General features: G+C 54.5%; 2 protein-coding genes across 3 annotated transcripts; both read right to left on the reverse strand.

Annotated features, from left to right (window-relative positions):
• Positions 1-9,013: 9,013 nt before the first annotated feature.
• APOC1 (apolipoprotein C1) lies at positions 9,014-11,482 on the reverse strand. Its single transcript, XM_041736557.1, has 4 exons — positions 11,360-11,482; positions 11,155-11,232; positions 10,512-10,659; positions 9,014-9,212 (listed from the first exon to the last, which is right to left on the reverse strand). Exons 2-4 carry the CDS (start codon positions 11,210-11,212, stop codon positions 9,152-9,154), a joined length of 267 nt encoding a protein of 88 aa, XP_041592491.1. The 5' UTR covers positions 11,213-11,232; positions 11,360-11,482; the 3' UTR covers positions 9,014-9,151.
• A 3,053-nt stretch (positions 11,483-14,535) lies between these two features.
• On the reverse strand, positions 14,536-17,344 carry APOE (apolipoprotein E). Of its 2 annotated transcripts, none has more exons than XM_041744382.1 (4): positions 17,239-17,344; positions 16,434-16,484; positions 15,729-15,939; positions 14,536-15,404 (listed from the first exon to the last, which is right to left on the reverse strand). In XM_041744382.1, the coding sequence occupies exons 2-4, from the start codon at positions 16,474-16,476 to the stop codon at positions 14,687-14,689; spliced, it is 972 nt and encodes a 323-aa protein (XP_041600316.1). In that variant the 5' UTR covers positions 16,477-16,484; positions 17,239-17,344; the 3' UTR covers positions 14,536-14,686. The 2 variants fall into 2 exon arrangements, with proteins under 2 accessions (XP_041600316.1, XP_041600317.1); XM_041744383.1 differs by having other exon boundaries at positions 17,175-17,264.
• Between the last annotated feature and the right edge of the window lie 1,645 nt (positions 17,345-18,989).

The raw sequence follows: 18,989 nt of genomic DNA on the forward strand, positions 1-18,989 counted from the left end.
CTGAGATCACGATCTGAGCCAAAGGCAGACGCTTAACCAAGTGAGCCACCCTGGCGCCCCTAGTATCCCCTGTTTATCCACAGTTTCAGTTACCCAAGGTCAACCAAGGCTTGGAAGCAGATAATCTGACAATATGCCAGCAGGCTGGTCATCACTAAATACTATGTCACAGTGCCTATGTCATTCCCCTCACAGGGGCATTTTATCATCTCACATCATCACACAAAAACGGGTGAGTACAGTTCAACAAGATATTTAGGGGCAGAGGGGCGCCTCGGTGGCTCAGTCAGTTAAGCCTTTGGCTCTGCCTTCGGCTCAGGTCCTAATCCCAGGGTCCTGGGATCAAGCCCCACAAAGGCTCCCTGCTTGGTGAGGAATCTGCTTCTCCCTCTCCTTCAGCTTCTGCTTCTGCCCTTGCTTGTGCTCTTGCTCTCTCTCTCGAACAAATAAAATCTTAAAAAAAACAAAAAAGGTATTTAGGGAAAGAGGGAGACCACACTCACATAACTTTTATTATAGGATATTATTATAATTGTACTAGTTTAGTATTATTCATTGTTTTTATTAGTATTATATTTTTTCTTTTCTTTTTTAAAAGATTTTATTTATTTATGAGAGACACGGAGAGAGAGGGAAAGACATAGACAGAGGGAGAAGCAGGCTCCCTGTGGGGAGCCCGATGGGGGACTCATCCAAGGACCTTGGGATCACGACCTGAGCCAAAGGCAGATGCTCAACCACTGAGCCACCCAGATGCCCCATTTTCTTTCTTTCTTTTCTTTCTTTCTTTCTTTCTTTCTTTCTTTCTTTCTTTCTTTCTTTCTTTCTTTCTTTCTTTCTTTCTTTCTTTCTTTCTTTCTTTCTTTCAAGATTTATTTATTTATTCATGAGAGACACAGAGAGACAGAAAGAGAGGCAGAGATACAGGCAGAGGGAGAAGCAGGCCCCTTGCAAGAACCCAATGCAGGACTTGATCCGGATCCCGGGATCACGACCTGAGCCAAAGGCAGCCACCCAACTGCTGAGCCACCCAGGCATCCCCCTCTTTTATTTTTTAATTTAAATTCAGTTTGCCAACATACAGTATAACACCCAATACTCAACACATCAAGTGCCCTCCTTAGTGCCTAGTTACCCCATTCCCCCCAACCCCTCCCCTACTCGTTATTAATCTCTTACTGTGTCTAATTTATAAGTTAAACTTTATCATCAGTATATAGGGAGAGGAAAACACAGTAGATCCAAATCTGTGGTTTCAGCCATCCGCTGAGGGTCTTGGAAGGCATCTCCCATTGATAAGGGGTGGCTACTGGTTTGGTGCTAACCCAGAGGCTTCCAGCAGAATGCTGCTCACTCCAGGGGCCCCAGTGTGGGCTCCCACACACAGTAGGTGCACAACAAATGTGCCCTGCAGGGCCAGGCTAGCAATAATTGGTAAAATGAAACCTCCTGGAGCTTCTCTTTTGGATGGCGAGAAGTTCCAGAAATGGATGGTGGTGATGGTTGCACAATTTGTGAATATACCTAATGTCACTGAAGTGCACCCCTAAAATGGCTAATGTGGTAGATTTTACGTTATGTATTTGACCAAAAGAGAAAAGAAAAAAGAGACACCTGGGTGGCTCAGTGGTTGAGTGTCTTGCCTTTGGCTCAGGTTGTAATCCCAGGGTCTCTGGATTGAGTCCTGCTTTGGGTTCCCCACAGGGAGCCTGCTTCTCCTTCTCCCTATGTCTCTGCTCTCTGTGTCTCTCATGAATAAATAAATATTTTTTAAATAAAAAAGAAAGAAAGAAAAGAAAATCCTGCCATATATGGTGGGCAGCCATGAGATGGGGTTCAGAACCTGACTGTACATCTGCCCTACTGTGTGACCTGGTGCAAATTGCTTAACCTCTCTGGGCCTATTTCTTCATCCATGACTGGGAGTCAGGGACTACCTACCCTGGAGAGTAGAGGAGACTATTTATGTAAATTGTCAGTGCCAGATACAGCGCAGAGGTGCTCTGTTAAGGTCAGAGGCTATTTATTAAGCTTGTGTTTTCTGGCGCTATGAAGTGGGGCATCTTTATCATTCCCATTTACAGATGAGAAAACTGAGGCTTGGGGGTGGAAGTGAGGCCACTTAGCTAACGGCTCCTCAACCAGCAGGTGGTGAATTTGAACTCGGCTCTCTCACATCTCACTAAGCCAGGACAACCCCTGCAGCTCCTCCCCACCTGAGTCCTAGAGATCAAGAGGGAGGTAAAATCAGACCCACAGTGGGGTGGGCCTGGGAGAGGTCTCTGACCCCTGCTCTGGCTCCAAGGTCAGTGTAGGCTGTTTACTGTTTGCTGCTTGCAATGTTTGTCCATCTCGGGGACAGGAACAGGCTAAAGGTCATTCAGGGTGGACCTCAGAATCAGCTCAATAACAACTGGGAGCAGGGTGATGAGAGGGAGAGAAAGAGGTCACAAGAGGGAGGGGGGAGTGGGAGCAGTGGGAACAGTGGGAGCAGTGGGCCCTGAGAATGGAGAGCATGTGTCTGGAGGCAGAGAACATCTCTGAGCCTGCAGCTTTGTGTCAGAGAGACCACCAGGCACCCAAATCCCTCTCCCCCTGCCCAGACCCCATCCCCTCACTCCTGAATCCCAGAACCCACCTCCCCGCCAGCACTCCTGGTGCTTACCTCCCTCCTCTGCGGCCCTGGTTTATGTCAGGGAAATCTGGGACCAAAGAGAGGTGGAAATGTCCCCTCCTTGATCTCTACTTTCTGCCTTCTGTCTGAGAGTTCTGCTTTCCTTTGTTGTTAAAAACAGAGATATTGGGGCGCCTGGGTGGATCAGTTGGTTAAGCCCGTCTGACTCTTGATCTCAGACTATTGAATTTGAGCTGCCCTCCAGCGTGGAGCCTACTTAAAACAACAGAGATATTCACATACCATAAAATTTATCCTTTTTTTCTTTAAGATTTTATTTATTTATTTGACAGGGAGAGGGAAAGAGAGTACAAGCTGGGGGTAGCAGGTGGAGGTGAAGGGAAAAGCAGATTCCTCACTGTGGGGCTCGATCCTAGGACCCCGGGATCATGACCTGAGCCAAAGGCAGATGCTTAACCAAGGGAGCCACCCAGGTGCCCAGAATTCATCTTTTTAAAGCATACAATTTGGGGCACCTGGGTGGCTCCGTTGGTTAAGCATCTGCCTTTGGCCCAGGTTATGATCCCGGAGTTCTGGAATCGAGTCCCGCATTGGGGTCCCTGCAGGGAGCCTGCTTCTCTGTGTGTGTGTCTCTGGTGAATAAATAAAATCTTAAAAAAAAACAAACAAACATTGAATTGTATGCTTTATTTTCTTTTAAGATTTTGTTTATTCATGAGAGACAGAATGAGAGAGAGAGAGAGTGGGGGCAGAGACACAGGCAGAGGGAGAAACAGGCTCCCTGCAGGGACCCTGATGTGGGACTCAAACCCAGGACTCTGGGATCATGACGTGGGCCACAGGCAGATGCTCAAAACGCTGAGCCACCCAGGCATCCCTAATTCAATGGTTTTTTAGCATATTTGCAAAGTTGTATAACCATCACCACCATCTAATTCCAGAACATTTTCACCACCCTGAAAAGGAACCCCGATACCCGTTAGCCCATTGGGGTCACTCCCATTACCTTCTTCCCCCGGCCCAGTAGGGCCACCACTGATCAACTTTCTGTTCTATGGATTTCTCTATTCTGGACGTCATGTGATTGGAATCGTACACTGCACGGCCTTCTGTGGTTGGCTTCTTTCACTGAGCATCGAGTTTTCGGGTTCATCCGTGTTGTGGCGTGTGTCAGTGCTTCCTTTTTATGGCAGAGTAATATTCACAGGGTGGGCATCCATATACACACACTATGTGGCTTTATCTGTTCATCAGCTGTTGGGCATTTGGGTTGTTTCCACTTTTTGGTTGTCAGGAACAATACTGCCACGAGCATGCGTGCACATGTTTTGGTGTGAACCTGTGTGCAGCTCTTTGGGTAAGATGCCTAGTAATGGAGTTGCTGGATCACATGGTAGCTCTGTTGAACAGTTTGAGGAGCTACTAAACTGTTTTCCAAAGGGGCTCTGTTCATTTGTTGCTTTTTTTTTAAAGATTTTATTTAGGGGCACCTGGGTGGCTCAGTGGTTGAGCCGTCTGCCTTTGGCTCAGGTCTTGATCCCATTGTCCTGGGATCAAGCCCCACATCAGGCTCCCTGCAGGGAGCCTGCTTCTCCTTCTGCCTGTGTCTCTGCCTCTCTCTCTGTCTCTCCTTAATAAATAAATAAAATCTTTAAAAAAAATAAAAGATTTTATTTATTTATTCATGAGAGAGACAGAGAGGCAGAGGGAGAAGCAGGCTCCACACAAGGAGCTGGATGTGGGACTCGATCCTGGGACCCCAGGATCACAGCCTGAGCTGAAGGCAGACTCTCAGCCACTGAGCCACCCACCCAGGCATCCCTCATTCATTCATTCATTCATTCATTCATTCATTATTTATTTATTTATTTATTTATTTATTTATAAAAGATTTATTTATTTATTTGTGATAGAGAGAGAGAGAGAGAGAGGTAGAGACACAGGCAGAGGGAGAAGCAGGCTCCATGCCAGGAACCCGACACAGGACTCGATCCTGGGACCCCAGGACCTTGCTCTGGGCCAAAGGCAGGTGCCAAACCACTGAGCCACCCAGGGATCCCCTCCTCATTCGTTTTTATATTCAGTTTTTCATTTGGGTGGTTGTTGATGACCATTTCATGGGGACAAAATTGTGTTGCTTGTCATGCACTCCCCTACTTCTCTTTGATGATTTCTGAATTGTCTTTTGGGTTTCAGGTGCCATGTCTTCTCCTGCAGGGAGCCCTCCCTGACCAGCTACGCTGAGTCTGGTGCCCACTGGAGTCCCCCATCCCTGCCCTGCCCGCTGTGTGGAGTGTGTGCCATGGGTGGGGCTGTCTGAATGTGCCACCTCCACTCCCTGAGTGTGAACATTTCTACTTGGATGTCTGGAGTTCTCCAAGTGTTTTTGTTCCTGGTGCGATCAGGGCTCTTTGCTCTCTGAGGTCTCTCTTTTTTTATAAAATATTTTATTTATTTATTCATGATAGACATAGAGAGAGAAAGGCAGAGCCACAGGCAGAGGGAGAAGCAGGCTCCATGCCGGGAGCCCGATACAGAACTCAATCCCAGGACTCCAGGATCACGCCCTGGGCCAAAGGCAGGCGCTGAACTGCTGAGCCACCCAGGGATCCCTGCTCTCTGAGGACTTGAAGGTATGTTTGTAACCCTGAGAAGAACAAACGTATTGGCTCTAAATATAAAGTGTAAAAAGAACCTCGGGGACTCAGTGGTTGAGCGTCTGCCTTTGGCTCAGGTCCTGATCCTGGGGTCCTGGGATCAAATCCTGCTTTGGGCTCCCCGTAGGGAGCCTGCTTCTCCCTCTGCCTATGTCTCTGCCTCTCTCTCTGAATAAATAAATACAGTGTAAAAAGAAAATCTTAGAATGAGTGAGTTCATGAGTGGATAATGAATGGGAACCACGCATGTATATGTAAGCTGGTCCGTGGAATGCAAATGTTCATTCACTGATTCAGTAAGTATTGCCTGAGCGCTCACTGTGTGCTAGGCACTGTTCTGGGCACTTGGGGCCACTGCAGGAGACAAGACAGCATCCATGAACTTGAGGTCCCAGCAGCAGGAGACAGTGAACAAGTAAGCAAATAGACATATATTAGAGGATAGCAAATACTGGAAAGAAAGGTAGATGAGGGGCACCCCCCGGTAGCACAGCGGTTTAGCGCCGCCTGCAGCCCGGGGTCTGATCCTAGAGACCCAGGATCGAGTCCCGCGTGGGGCTCCCTGCATGGAACCCGCTTCTCCCTCTGCCTGTGTCTCTGCCTCTCAGTCTCTCTCTCTCTCTCTCTGAATAAATAAATAAATAAAAATACTTATTAAAAAAAAGAAAAGAAAGGTAGATGAGGAGATGGGAGAGTGATGGGAGAGCAGTATGAGGGGAGCACAACGGGGAGGTGAGTGTTAAACAGAGACCCAAAGGAGGTGAGGGACGAGCAGGGCAGATATCTGGACATCTGCAGGAAGGACATTCCAAATGCAAAGGCCCTGGGGTAGAAGCCTGCCCAGTGTGTCAGAGGAGCCTGAGGAGTTGCAGGTAAGGGAGGGGGAGAGGCACAGGGCAGGAAGCACAGGGGTGACCAGGCCAGGTAGTGTGGAGCTGGAGACTTGAGTTGGTGGACTCTGATACAATCTTTGGGTTTTCCTCTGAGGGTAGAGGAAGGGTTGTGAGCAGAGGAAGGGTGTGACGTGACTTGTGTTCTAACAGGATCCCTCTGGCTGCCAAGTGGGAAGGGAGCGTAGCAGCTTGGAGGGCTGATTGGCTGGGGCGGGGGGCACTGAGTACATACACTTATATTTATTTATTTCCCACCTTTGTTCTCTACCCTCGTTCCTCAGATGTGCTTGGAGTTGTCCTCAGACAGGAAAGAACTCAAACCCACAAGGTGCAAGGTTCCATGTGTGTATGTTCTTTTTTTCTTTTCTAAGATTTTATTTATTTATTTGAGAGAGAGGGAGAGAGAGCATGAGCAGGGGAGGAGGGGCAGAGGGAGAGGAAGAAGCAGACTTTCCGCTGAGCAGGGAACCCCACACTGGGCTCGATCCCAGGACCCGGGTATCATGACCTGAGCCAAAGGCAGACTGAGCCTCCCAGGCGCCCCTATGTGCCTGTGTTCTAATTTTACAACAATGGCACCACCCTGTGCGTCTTTTCCTGTTTCTTTCTTTCTTTTTTGTTTATTTTTTTAAGACTTTATTTATTTATTCATGGGACACACACACACAGAGGGAGAGAGAGAGAGAGAGAGAGAGAGGCAGAGACATAAGTAGAGGGAGAAGCAGGCTCCATGCAGGGAACCCGACGTGGGACTCGATCCCAGGACCCCAGGATCACACCCTGAGCAGAAGGCAGGGGCTCAACTACTGAGCCAGCCTGGTGTCCCTGTTTCTTTCTTTTAAATATTATTTATATAGGGGATCCCTGGGTGGCTCCCTCTGCCTCTGTGTGTGTGTGTGTCATGAATAAATAAAAATCTTATAAAAAAATATTATTTATTTATTTATTTGACAGAGGGAGAGGAAGAAGCAGACTCCCTGCTGAGCAGGAAGCCCAGTGTGATGTGGCACTTGATCCCAGGACCCCAGGATCATGCCCCGAGCCAAAGGCAGACACTTGACCAACTGAGCCACCCAGGCGCCCCTCTCCTGTTTCTTTTTCACTCAAGGCTACACTGTTAGATCTCTCCAAGTTGTTGCATGAACATCTAGCTCATTTTTCTGCAGTTGCATGGAGTTGCACATTATCTTTTTTTTATTCCCCTAGCGATCGATTGCTAGGTTGCTTGCAGCTTCCATCCCCACAAATAACACTGCAATGAGTAGCCTTGTCCATGTTCCCAGATGCTTTTCTGGCCCCCGCACCGGGATTCGGGATCTCTGGGGTGGACACGGGGCAAACTGCCAGGTTGCTTTTCATTGTAGAGATCCAGTCAGTCCACTCTCCTGGGGAGGGTGTGCTGCTTCTCAGGTACCCACGTCCTCACCAGCCCCTGGTATTTTCCAGTCAATCTTCTTGCTGCCAGGTGATGGGAAGCAGGCTGGTGTCTTTTGGTTGTTTTCGTCTTATTTTTAAAATTTTTATTTATTTATTCATAAGAGACACACACACACACACGCACACACGCACACACACACAGAGGCAGAGACGTAGGCAGAGGGAGAAGCAGGCTCCCTGCGGGGAACCCAATGCAAGACTCGATCCCAGGACCCTGGGATCATGACCTGAGCCGAAAGCAGATGCTCAACCGCTGGGCCACCCAGGTTCCCTGGTTGTTTTCATCTTACTGCCCCTGAGTTTAAGCCTCTCTTCCAAAGCGAAGGGCATGCTCCATGAACTGTCCATCTTCTCTGTCTCTGTGCCTCTCCAACCTGAGAGCTGTCCAGAGGGGTTGGGAAGAGTGCTTGAAAAATAAATTGGCCCCCAAATGCTGGAAATATGGCCAAGATGACTAATTGATTAAATCTGTACAGACTATACCTTTTTGCCAACTAGCCACCTGCAAGATGACTGCTTGTTTGAATTTTATCTGATGAGGGATATGGGTGCATTTTAATATGCTGGGGATGATGCAGGCGAGGCCCTGGGCCAGGCTGTGTGTGTGTGTGTGTGTGTGTGTGTGTGTGTGTGTGTGGCTGCAGCAGGCTTGTCTGGCAGGGTGTCCCAGGAACCAGGAAAGCAGAGTGAGGAGGTGGCCCTTGAACCACCCCCACCCCCACCCACCCAGCCTCCATTCAAATCCCAGCCCTACCCATTTCTGGCTGCATAACATCACCTAAGTGACTTTAGACTTCTATGTCTCAGTTTCTTCCTCTGTAAAATAGGGGCAGAGACAGCACCCACCTACAGGGAGTTTTGTGAAAAGTTAATGTTTAGGGTTTTTGTTTGTTTGTTTCGGATTGTGAATAATTATTCCACCAAGTATTACTGAGCGCCTACACCATGCCCAGTCCTGTGTGGGACTATGCCTGGGGACAGTGGTGATGACCGTCCTGGCCCAGTCCTCCTGGGCTCACAATCCAGTAGGAAAGACAGACCCATTACTAGGCAGTGATGACCCAGCCTGAGGTCTAAGGAGGGCTTCCTGGAGGAGACCTACTGTTCATGGTGATGAACCAACCCGGTCCCTCATCTTGGGCAGCCCAGTCGGGGAAGAATATAGCAGAGAAACAGCTCTCCCCTTCCTGACAAGTGACTTCACCTCTGTGGGCCCCCATGCCCTCGTGGAATTAACAGGGCCCCTGCTCCCGAGGTTCTTGTGAGGATTTTTTTGAGACCATGAAGTTCAAAGTCCTTGGCACAGGTCAAGTAGACAATGTTCAATACATTTGAATCCTTGCCTCCTCAAAAGATGCAGCCCCCCCCCCCCTAGCAAAAGACCACTCAGATTTCTCTAGGATTTTTATTGGAGGTTCGGGGTAGACATGAACATCATGAAGTCCTTGGCAAGGAGCCAGGGGATGGGAAATTTCGGAGCCCCCTCCTGGGGCACACAGGCCAGAGTAGAGGGGCGGCTCTCCTGGAGTTCAGGAGAAGGCAGTTTTGAGATGATTCTTCACTTTGTTGAAAGCCTCAGAAAACCAGTTTCTGCAGGGAGAGATGGGGGAGGAGTCACTGAGTTTGGTGTTTCAGGGCAGGTCAGAGGGCCCAAATCCTGCCTCCTACCTGCCTCCCCCATCTTCCTTTTTCCCTTCCCCCAAGGACAGAGCTTGGTTCCCACATCTGTGGAACTGGGAGGAGCCCTGGGCTGGATTTCCCAGATGGGCCAGAGCCCTTTGAAGTCAGAACACTCCACCCTGGGCACAACTTTCAAGGCTTGCTATCTCTTGCTACCAAGCCTGCTCTTGGCACGCTGTCCCCTAGTTATTCAGGGGCACTCTTCAGCCTTCTTGTTTTTTGTCCAGGCTGTGTCCCTGGCCTGGATTATGTTCATATCTTCCTGGCTCAGGGCCTTTGCACTTACCCTCCACAGGAACATTCTTCCCATGTTTCTAGGCCTGGCTGGATTTTCCTAATCACTCAGATCTGTCTCTCTCTCTCTCATTCTCTCTCTCTCTCTTTTAAAGTAAGACAGCCAGGCTTCATGTAGGTTTGAATTCACCACCCTGAGATCAAGACTGGAACTGAGATCAAGAGTCTGAAGCTTAACCTACTGAGCCACCCGGGCGCCCTGAAGCAATAACACTTTAAATTGAGATATGAAAAGGGGCGTCTGGCTGGCTCAGGAGGTATTATATACAACTCTTGATCTCAGGGTCATGAGTTCAAGCCCCACGCTGGTTGTCTACATCCACCCTGTTTATTGTCTTCTCAGTATTTAGCCCCGTCTGGGCTGACCTCCTGGAAATTCACTGGTTTACAATCTGTTCCCTGTGGGCTGGGACTTTATCTCATTCATCACTATTATTCCCCACACTGGAACAATCCTGGACACTTAGCAGATGCCCAATAAATACTCGTTCATGAATGAATGATCCTCTACTCTAAGTGGCCAAATGGAGTCACTGTTGGTTAAAAAGCATACTGAGCATTTACAATGTGTCAGGCACTATGCAAATCCCCTAGTTTACTTCTCCTCAGAACCATCCATGTAACAGAGGAGGAAGAAGGCTCATCCAGATCTATTCTGGAATGACACAAAGAGAACTGAGTCTTTGCTAGCCTGTGGACCTGGGGTGACTCGACACCCAAGCTCGGCCTTTTACCACCACGCAGGACCACTTCTACACTGTGGCCTAGGTAGGAGTCAGGAACCTGTCCCCCACATCTGGGCACCCTGTGATCCAGCCATGACCACAGGGAAGCTGTCAGCCTCTCCAGGTCTCAGTTTCCCCAATCTGTTAATGATATACCCCAGCCGTCCCAAACCCTGAGAAGGTTCCTAACCGGGTCTTTGCAGGAATGTCGCTCTTCTTGATGCTCTCAATGGCTGCCCGGGCCTTGTCTTCCAGGGTGTTACCAAACTCCTTCAGCTTATCCGGGATGCGCTCGAAAGTGCTGGAGATTTCTCCGGCCGCCTGGGCGGGGGCTGGACCTGCCCAGAGACGGGCAGGGGTACAAAAATGTCAGTATTGGGAAGCCTCAGGCTGAGATTCTGGGGACGGGAAAGGAGATCTTTGAATGATTCTTGGAGGTCATGGGGTTAGGCTGGGAAGGGGAGGGGGGAAGATGGACTAAGGCGACCAGATGGAGCTCAAGCTGCCGGGAATTAGCTTACTGTCAGGCCTCCCTCCTCCTCCTCCCCTTTCCAGGTTGTAAAAGCAGGACAGCCAATCCTGGAGGGGCAAGTCAATACATCATCTGTTGCTAGGGCTTCCTGAGGTAGACTTGCCACCTGCCGGCCCGCCCCTTAGAGCACCCTCACCCACCTTGCCTGGTTGGGGGTGGGGTGATTGGTGAGAGATAGGAAAAGCAGGGCACAGAAGGGGTCCCAGAGCTCTCAAGCGTCCTCCAAGCTTGGACCCCAGGCACGTAGGCAGCTTCAAGCTTCCAAATCTCAAACCCCCAGATTCTTCTATCCCACTTTTACCTTCCAAAACCATCGACAGAACCACCACCAAAACCGGGAGCGACAGAATGAGCCTCATGGCCGGGCCGGAGGGGCTCTCTGGAAGCAGAAGCAGGGGTGGGAGCGATCAGTGACACCCCTCCTCCCTCCCCGGAGTTCCCTCCACCCCTTTTCTAGTGTTCTTGGAGGGGCAGCCCTCCCGGGGCATCAGGCATCGAGCACCAACCTGGAGCGGTCTCGGAAAGCGCAGGTGGGAGGTCCTGGCCTGGCCCAGGCCTTTATCGGGCTGGGCGGAGGCGGGGCAGGTTAATCCCTCCCCTTAAGCCTCCGGGCCGCTGGCCTCCCCCCACTCCCGTGCCCACCCACCATTTCCTCTTCCCTGCCTGGCTGGTGGGAGTGCGGGGGTCAGGTGGGCCTGGGCACATCCCTAGTCCCTTAAGCCACTTGCTGTTCAGCACCTGCACCTCTAAATCTCCCTGTTGGTGGATCTCAGCCTGCCATAGTCCCTTCCCTACATGTGAGGGGTGGGGGCGTGTTTCTCCTGCTGAACTCAAGGGTCTCTCTGTCACAGAGCATCTCTGTAATTCGCTGGAACTCTCTAGGCCTCCTCTTCCATACCCTTTCTCTTCTTAGCAAGCCTCTTCAGTGCAAGCAACTCCCAACTCCATGACTCCAGGGTCACCCAGTCTACCCCCACATTCCTAGACCCTGGCCACTTCCAGTCTCACTTGCAGACCAGCCCTCAAGCCCCCCACCTCCCTGTATCAGGGAGCATCCCAGACCTCCACGGATGTGCTCTGAGGTCTTCATTCCACAGCCCCCTCCCCTGCCCCATGCACATCGATCTTTGGGGCAGGAGTCTTTGCAACCTGTCTCAACTGCAAAACCCCAGCTGCAAGGATCCCAGGGTGTGTGCCTCCATCCATTCCACCAGGCCCCTCCTAGCCCTCTGCTCTCCCACTCTGCGAGCTTCCGGGCCCCCTGGTAAACAGTGCATCTGCCCTTGCCCCTTCGGGCCCCTCCTGGCACCAAGCTCTCCCCCCCTCCCCTGTCTCTCCTCCCACCACATCCGTCCCTCAGGGCTGGAGTCCAATGCTTCCCCCCTTCCTCGGGCTGCCTTTGACCGCCAGTGATCCCTGGCAGCTGTGGGGAGGGCGGCCCTGGCCTCAGACTTGAGGTTGGCTGGCCTTGTGCCCCCACAACCACGTGTCAGCCTGGGGGTGGTGGTGGGAGGGGACAGTTATGAAAGGGACGCACAGACATGACCCTGGCAGGATTGCGACAACCCCTTGGCTGGCTCAGTGCATCCAGACCCTGTCAGCCCTCCAGCTGCCTTCCCAGACATCTGCTTCCCCTGCGAGCCTAGCATTCCCCAGACATCCACCCAGAGGTCTCTTCTCCTTCCTTCCCCACCCCACCGGAATAGAAGAATGACTTGGCTTTTCCAGTCTCCTCCTCCTTATGCTAGCTACAGGGGTTTCCATTTACAGATGGGGAAACCGAGGCACAGCTAAGAACATTCAATGGCTCAGCACCATTGGGGTGAAGGGAGGGGTGGCTCTCTGTCCCCTTTCTGGACTTCAGGCTGCCCCTCTGAATCTCTGAGGGGGATCACCTTCTGCCCCACAGCACCCCCTGCCAGGCTCTGTTCCCCAAAACTCCTTCTCCAGCCCTGGTGCCATCTCTAGACCTGACTGTTGTCTTCATCCATGAGAACCCAAGATTCAGCTCTTCAAGGGGGAGACATGGTTGATCCCAGCCCGTGCATTGACAGCTGTGGCTCCGAGGGCTTGGCCCCAGCTTCAGGGCATATAGTGAATCAGCAGCACACTTGGCTGGGACTAGTCCCCCTGCCTCTAAGCCCACTGGCCTTTTGCTCACCAAGCCTAGGGTGAGTCATCTGGGGGGGTGGGGAGGACAGCCTGCCCCCAGAAGGGCACTCAGGGCAGCTGGTGAAAGCTCGGAGTTCAGAGTGTGCAGGAGCCACGTGGAAGAGTGCAGCTGGGCCTCGGAGTTACAAGCTCAAGCCCTGGCCTGTCCTCTGGGCCGGGAACCCTGCTCCCCTCCTCTGGGAATTGAGGGGGTGGGAGTGAATGCCAGCGGGTGGCCCCAGGCTCCCAGCTTCAGTCTGCACCACTCTGAAGGTCAGCTCCCAGCTGTCTCCCAGACCTGGACCCCAGTTCTTCATGGGGGTGGGGCAGCCCCTCCTGGGGGTGGGGTGGGGGAAGGGCAGCTTCCTCCTCTCTAGCCAGGACCTAGCACCCAGTAGGCTTGTTGGGAGAGACCAGAGGTCAGCAACCCAACTGGAGAGTAGAGGAGAGGATGAGGGCAGGGGGCAGGGAAGATCAGATGAAGAGATCTGCGGATCCAGAGGGAACTGGAGAGGCAGAGAGGGCCCAAGTGCAACAGAATGGTGGAGAGGACCAACCCAGAGGGCAGGAGAAGAGAAACAAGAAACAAGCAGGACCAGAAGGTGTGTGTGTGGGGGAAACAGGAGGAGAAAGAGATAAAAGATAGAGGTGGAGGAAAACAGGAAGCAAGAAAAATGAAGCCTCTCACTCACCCAGAGCAGGCGGGAGGCCAGGAGGCAGAATCAGATAAGGCCGGGGAATGCCAAGAAGGGCTTAACCAGGGAGGCCTGGGTGGTTCAGTCCGCTAAGCATCCATGCCTTGGGCAGCTCTGGTCGTAATCCCAGGGCCCTGGGATCGAGCCCTGAATCTGGCTCTCTGCTCAGTGGGGAGCCTGTTTCTCCCTCTGCTGTGTGCTCTTTCAAATAAATAAAATCTTTCTTTTAGGGATGCCTGGGTGGCTCAGCGGTTGAGCATCTTGCTTTCATCTTGGGGCATGATCCCGGGGTCCTGGGATGAGTTCTGTATCAGGCTCCCCACAGGGAGCCTTCTTCTCCCTCTGCCTATGTCTCTGCCTCTCTCTGTGTGTCTCTCATGAATAAATAAATAAAATATTTTTAAAAATAAAAATTAAACGGGGGAACTTAATCATAATTGCAGTGGTGTCAGGTCTTTGGGGTCACAACTCCATGAAGCCAGTATCCTGAAGCTGAGCAAGCCCAGGCTGAGAGGTTGCTTCCCCTATCCCTCCACCCACCACCTCCCCGGCCATAGTCAGAAGCAACTGCAGGATTCACCCCAGGGGTGGATCTGTTCCAGAACCTTGTCTCAGAGCCAGAAGGGACAGAGAGGTAGGGAAGAGAGAGATTGAGTGCTGCTCAGCAGAGACAGAGCAAGAAGGGAGACTCTGAAAGGAACAGAGGAAGGGATCAGAAGGGACCAAAAACCAGACACACAAGCAGAGGGGACAGGACAGAGTGGTGTGGCCAGTGTAGGGAAGAAAAGAGAAACTGAGGCAGAGCCGGGAGTAATCACACACAGAAGTCCAGCAGCTGCTGTGGAGCTTGGTGAATCTTTATTAAGCTAGGGTCCTTTCAGGAGGACAGCTGGGGGCAGGGGCAGGCCTCCTGGAGGCCGGTGGGAGCAGGCAGGGGGCACGGGAAGGAGTTGGGGGGGGGGCCCAGCAGGTGGCATGCGGGGGCGCTCATGGTTCCTCCACAGGCTTAGAGGTGGGGATGGTGGCCACGGCCGCCTGCACCTTCTCCACCAGCCCGTCCCACTGGCGCTGCATGTCTTCCAGCAGGGGCTCGAACCAGCTCTTGAGGCGCGCCTGGAAGGCCTCGGCCTTTTGGCGTATCTGGTCGGCCTGCTCCTCCATCTTCACCCGCACCTCCTGTATCTGCTCGCGCATCTCCTCCAGGTGGCCGCGGGCCCGGCTGCTCACCTCCTCCAGCTGCCCGCGCAGCTGCTGGCCCAGGGCGTCGGCCCGCTCGACCAGCGGCTGGGTGGCCAGGGCGCCCAGCTTGGCGTTGCGCTCGCGGGCCTGCTCCAGCAGCGGCCAGAGGCGCTCGCGGATGCTGCTCACGCTGCGCTCGGCACCCTCGCGCACGCCGGCCTTGTAGACCGCCAGGCGCCTCTGCAGGTCCTCGGCGTCCCGCAGCACCCGCTTGCGCAGCTTGCGCATGTGCGAGGCGAAGCGCGCCCGCAGCTCCTCACTGCTCTGGCCCAGCATGGCCTGCAGCTCGCCGCGGTACTGCGTCAGGCGGTTGCGCACGTCCTCCATGTCCGAGCGCAGCCGGGCCTGCGCCGCCTGCAGCTCCTTGGCCACGCGGGCCTGCGTCTCCGAGGTCATGGGGCCCAGCTGCTCGTCCAGCTCCGCCTTGTAGGCCTTCACCTCCTTCATGGTCTCATCCATCAGCGTCCTGGGGTCCGAGAGGGCGGGAGCATGTGTGTGCAGAGCTCGGGGGGGGGGGGGGGGGGGGGGGGAGAAACAGGGAGAAAACCCGTCGTGCGGGAGGGCATGGTGGGGGCAGGGACGGCCAGACGCGGGGATGAAAGGGAAGGGTGCAGGGATTGAGCTAGCCTGATGGAGGGGTAGCCAGGGGCAGGAGACGCTGAGAGAGTCAGAGCGGTCCATAAAGCCAGGAGCTTGAGATGGAAAGAAGGATCGAGACATGGGCAGAGATGCCCAGACCGGCGGACGCTCCAGGAGGAACTGCCCAGTGGGAGTGTCAGGGGGCACTCACGTCAGTTCCTGGGTGACCTGGGTGTTGAGCACGCCCTCTTGCACCTGGTCAGACAGCGTCTGCACCCAGCGCAGGTAATCCCAGAAGCGCGCCAGCGCCGCCTCCCAGGGCTGGCCAGTCTGCCACCCGGCCTCTGGCTCCAGCTCCTGCTGGACCTTCGGCTCCAGCTCGCGCTCCAGCTCCGGCTCCGACTGCACATCGGCCCAGCATCCTGCACAGAGCAAGTTCGCGGCGGTCAGCGTCCCGGCCCGCTCCAGGCATGCAGTGCCTCGTATACAGCAGGTGCTCCACATATGCTCCCGCCCTTGTTTTAGAGCACTGGCCGCCAGGGAGCCGGTGGGGGGATGCCCAGTTCACCTGACAGGCACATGTGGAGCATCTGTGTCTGCTCCGTGCAGGGCCGTGTTGCCGTGAGGAATAAACCTAATCACGGCAGACACGAATCTAACGCTCGCTACCTGCCTGACAACAATGCATTAGGAACTGTTGTTAACTCCCGGTTTAAGGATGGGGAAACTGAGGCCCAGAGAGAGTAAAACAACTGCTCAGAGCCAGTGGATGGGAGGCCTCAGACCTGGGCCTCCCCTCAAGGGGAAGACAGATCAGCTGAAGGAGGGACCCAGGGATGAGAGAAGGGCCCACCCCGGGGTGCAGGTGAGGATGCGAGGAAGGGGCAGGGAACCTGAGCAAGCCCCGCCCACCTACCTGCCAGGAGCGTGACCACCAGCGCAGCCCACAGAACCTTCATCTTCTAGCCTGCGATTGGTCAGTACGAGTGAGGGAGAAGTGTCAATCTGGGCAGCCAGTGGGGACCCCTCCCACCCGGAGCCCCGCCCCACCCGCTCGCGGCCCTCCGAGTCTTGCCCGCGCCCCCAAGTCTGCATCGGGCCGAATCCAATCACAAACATTTACCGGGCGGTCCCTCCGTTGTTGATTTAACTCCCTCATTGTCTCCTCCTATCTCCCCATCACCAGGTCGGCCTCCGCCGCCCAAATTCCATCCCCCTCTCCCAGGGGTTCAAATTCCACTCACCCTGCCCCGAGTTGCATGAGAGCCCCGACTGTGGCTTCTAAGTTCCAACCTCGCATTCCTCGTTCTCCCTTCACATTCTAAGCCCCAGCTTCACATCTAAACGTCATGTTCCACCCATGAGCTAACTTAATTCTCATTGACAAGTCCTCGGTGAGCGCTCTGGCCACCTCGCCGCCCTGGGCCTCCAAGCCCTGCAGATCTGAGGGGTCACCCGGGAAGCGCTCAAGGAACGGCAGTGACAATTCGTGGCCTGGCTCATCCGGTTCTTCGAGAGGTCCAGCTGCTCCCCCCGCCCCACCTTCCAGCCAGGACGGGATGCTCCTGCGGCCCACTCCTCCTCCTAGGTCCGACCCCTGCGTGCATCCTCTTCCCCGGCTGCTGCCTCTGCCCCGGTCCTCGCGTCTGACAGTCACCTCGCCCCAGCCCGTCGCTCCCGGGAGCCCTGAGCTGGTCTGTGCCCTCAACTCGGTTTCTCACCGGCTCCCGGGGATCCTCCTCCTTCGCCTCCGCTCGGGCTGAGTAGGACTCAGGGATACCAGACTCGTCCAATTATAATGTTCCCCCTGCCCCGCCCACTCCTCCCCGGCCCGCGAGCTGGGCCGGCCCCCAGTCACGAGGTGGGCTGTTCTCCCCCACCCCTTCCCACACCCGGCAGGGGGAAGGAGGGGGGTGGTTGGAGGCCCTGTGATGCCCCTCCACCCCACGCCGGCCCCCACGGAGGGAGGTGACATCTCAGTAACTCAGGCCCCCTCCTCCGCTCGGAGGGGCTAGGCACGCCAGGGAAGGAGCTGTGGCAGACCCCGGCGCCCCTTCGCGCCCCTTCTTTTCTCTGGATGGATGAATCAAATTTGGAAGAGGGGGCTGGGGGCTGAAATCCTGGGGCAGAGGCGAAGAGAAGGCTGGGGTTTTGGATTCCTGGGTTCCAAGGGGAGGTGGCTGGGAGTGCTGCCTAGACTCCTGGGACTCAGGGAGAGGACCAGACCCAGATAGGATGGGGGGGGCACTGTGTAAACCTGGGATTTAATCCTAGCTTCCCCTTTGTGACCTCGGGCACAGGTGAGCACCTCTCGGAGTCCCGCTTCACATTTACAAAATGCAGATCCAGCCCTCCTCCCTAGGAGGAACATTGTAGGTCCCCGCGCGCCCCCGCAGGAAGCCCTCCGCGGGGCTATGGAGCCCTCCGGCTGCCGGGTTAGGACTGCGGACTCTACCGGGTTCCTGCCAGCTGCATGACCTTGGGCAAGCGATCGAGCTTCTCTCACCACCCTACTCCTTGCTCCACAAAACCAGGAAAATGGTCCCACTTACACCACCGCTCGGTGATGCAAGCTGCTGAGTGCACGAAATCCTGAGAACTGTTCCTGGGGCAGACGGGGCCAGCTGCTCTGATTGGCCACGTCGGGACATCACCTTGCTAGCAGCCCGCTTGGAGTCCTGGCTGTTCCCCAGAGAAGTCCAGGTTGAGGTGGGTGAGGCCACACGGGAAAGTAGGGCCGAGCTTCATGCCTGCTGCCTCAAGGGTGCGTGAACACTGGGTGCCGTGGGGCCCATGGAGGCCCAAAGACTGGTCTCAGGACAGCAGCCAGGCCTGGGCCTGTTTGCTTTGGCCTCAAAGGGCGCCGGCAGGAAATGAGCAGGGGTGGCTTCCCTGGGTGATGAGGGGTCATCTCTGCTCAATGGCCTCCCTCTCCAAAGCCCATTATGTGTGTGGTTTCAGTTCCGGTCTGGAGAGGTCAGGGGTGTGAGTTTACTGGAACCCGAGGTGGGCACAAGCCACACCTCTATGTCCTCCCCGTCTCTGGGCCAAGGAGGCATCTGGAGCCAGCCTGGAGTCAGACTCCAGCACCGCCCCCCCCCCCCCCCCCCCCCCCCCCCCGCCCCAGGCCCAGAAGCCCTTTGCCCCCTGAGGAGTAGCTAATGGACTCTGAAGTCTTTCCAGGTGCTGGAATCCTTCAGAAACTTCTGAAAGCTCCAACCCTCCAGTCACGAAGAAGACACCCCCCCACATCAGCTCCCCCCAACCCCCAGCCATCAGTCCACTGCTTCAGGCAGCAGCCACTGGGGCGGGGCCAGGCTGGGGTGAGCCACCACAGACCCAGCCCTGCCGGTGAGGGAAGGCCTGTGATGTCCCAGCAGAAGTCACAAGTCACGGGGAGGATGTGTGATCCCTGGCCAGACTCCCTGGCAGTTAGGAAGCCTTCCGGGCTCCACCCCGCAGCGCCCCCTCC

Source organism: Vulpes lagopus, chromosome 2, assembly GCF_018345385.1.
Source record: "Vulpes lagopus strain Blue_001 chromosome 2, ASM1834538v1, whole genome shotgun sequence".
Classification (NCBI taxonomy): Eukaryota; Metazoa; Chordata; class Mammalia; order Carnivora; family Canidae; genus Vulpes; species Vulpes lagopus.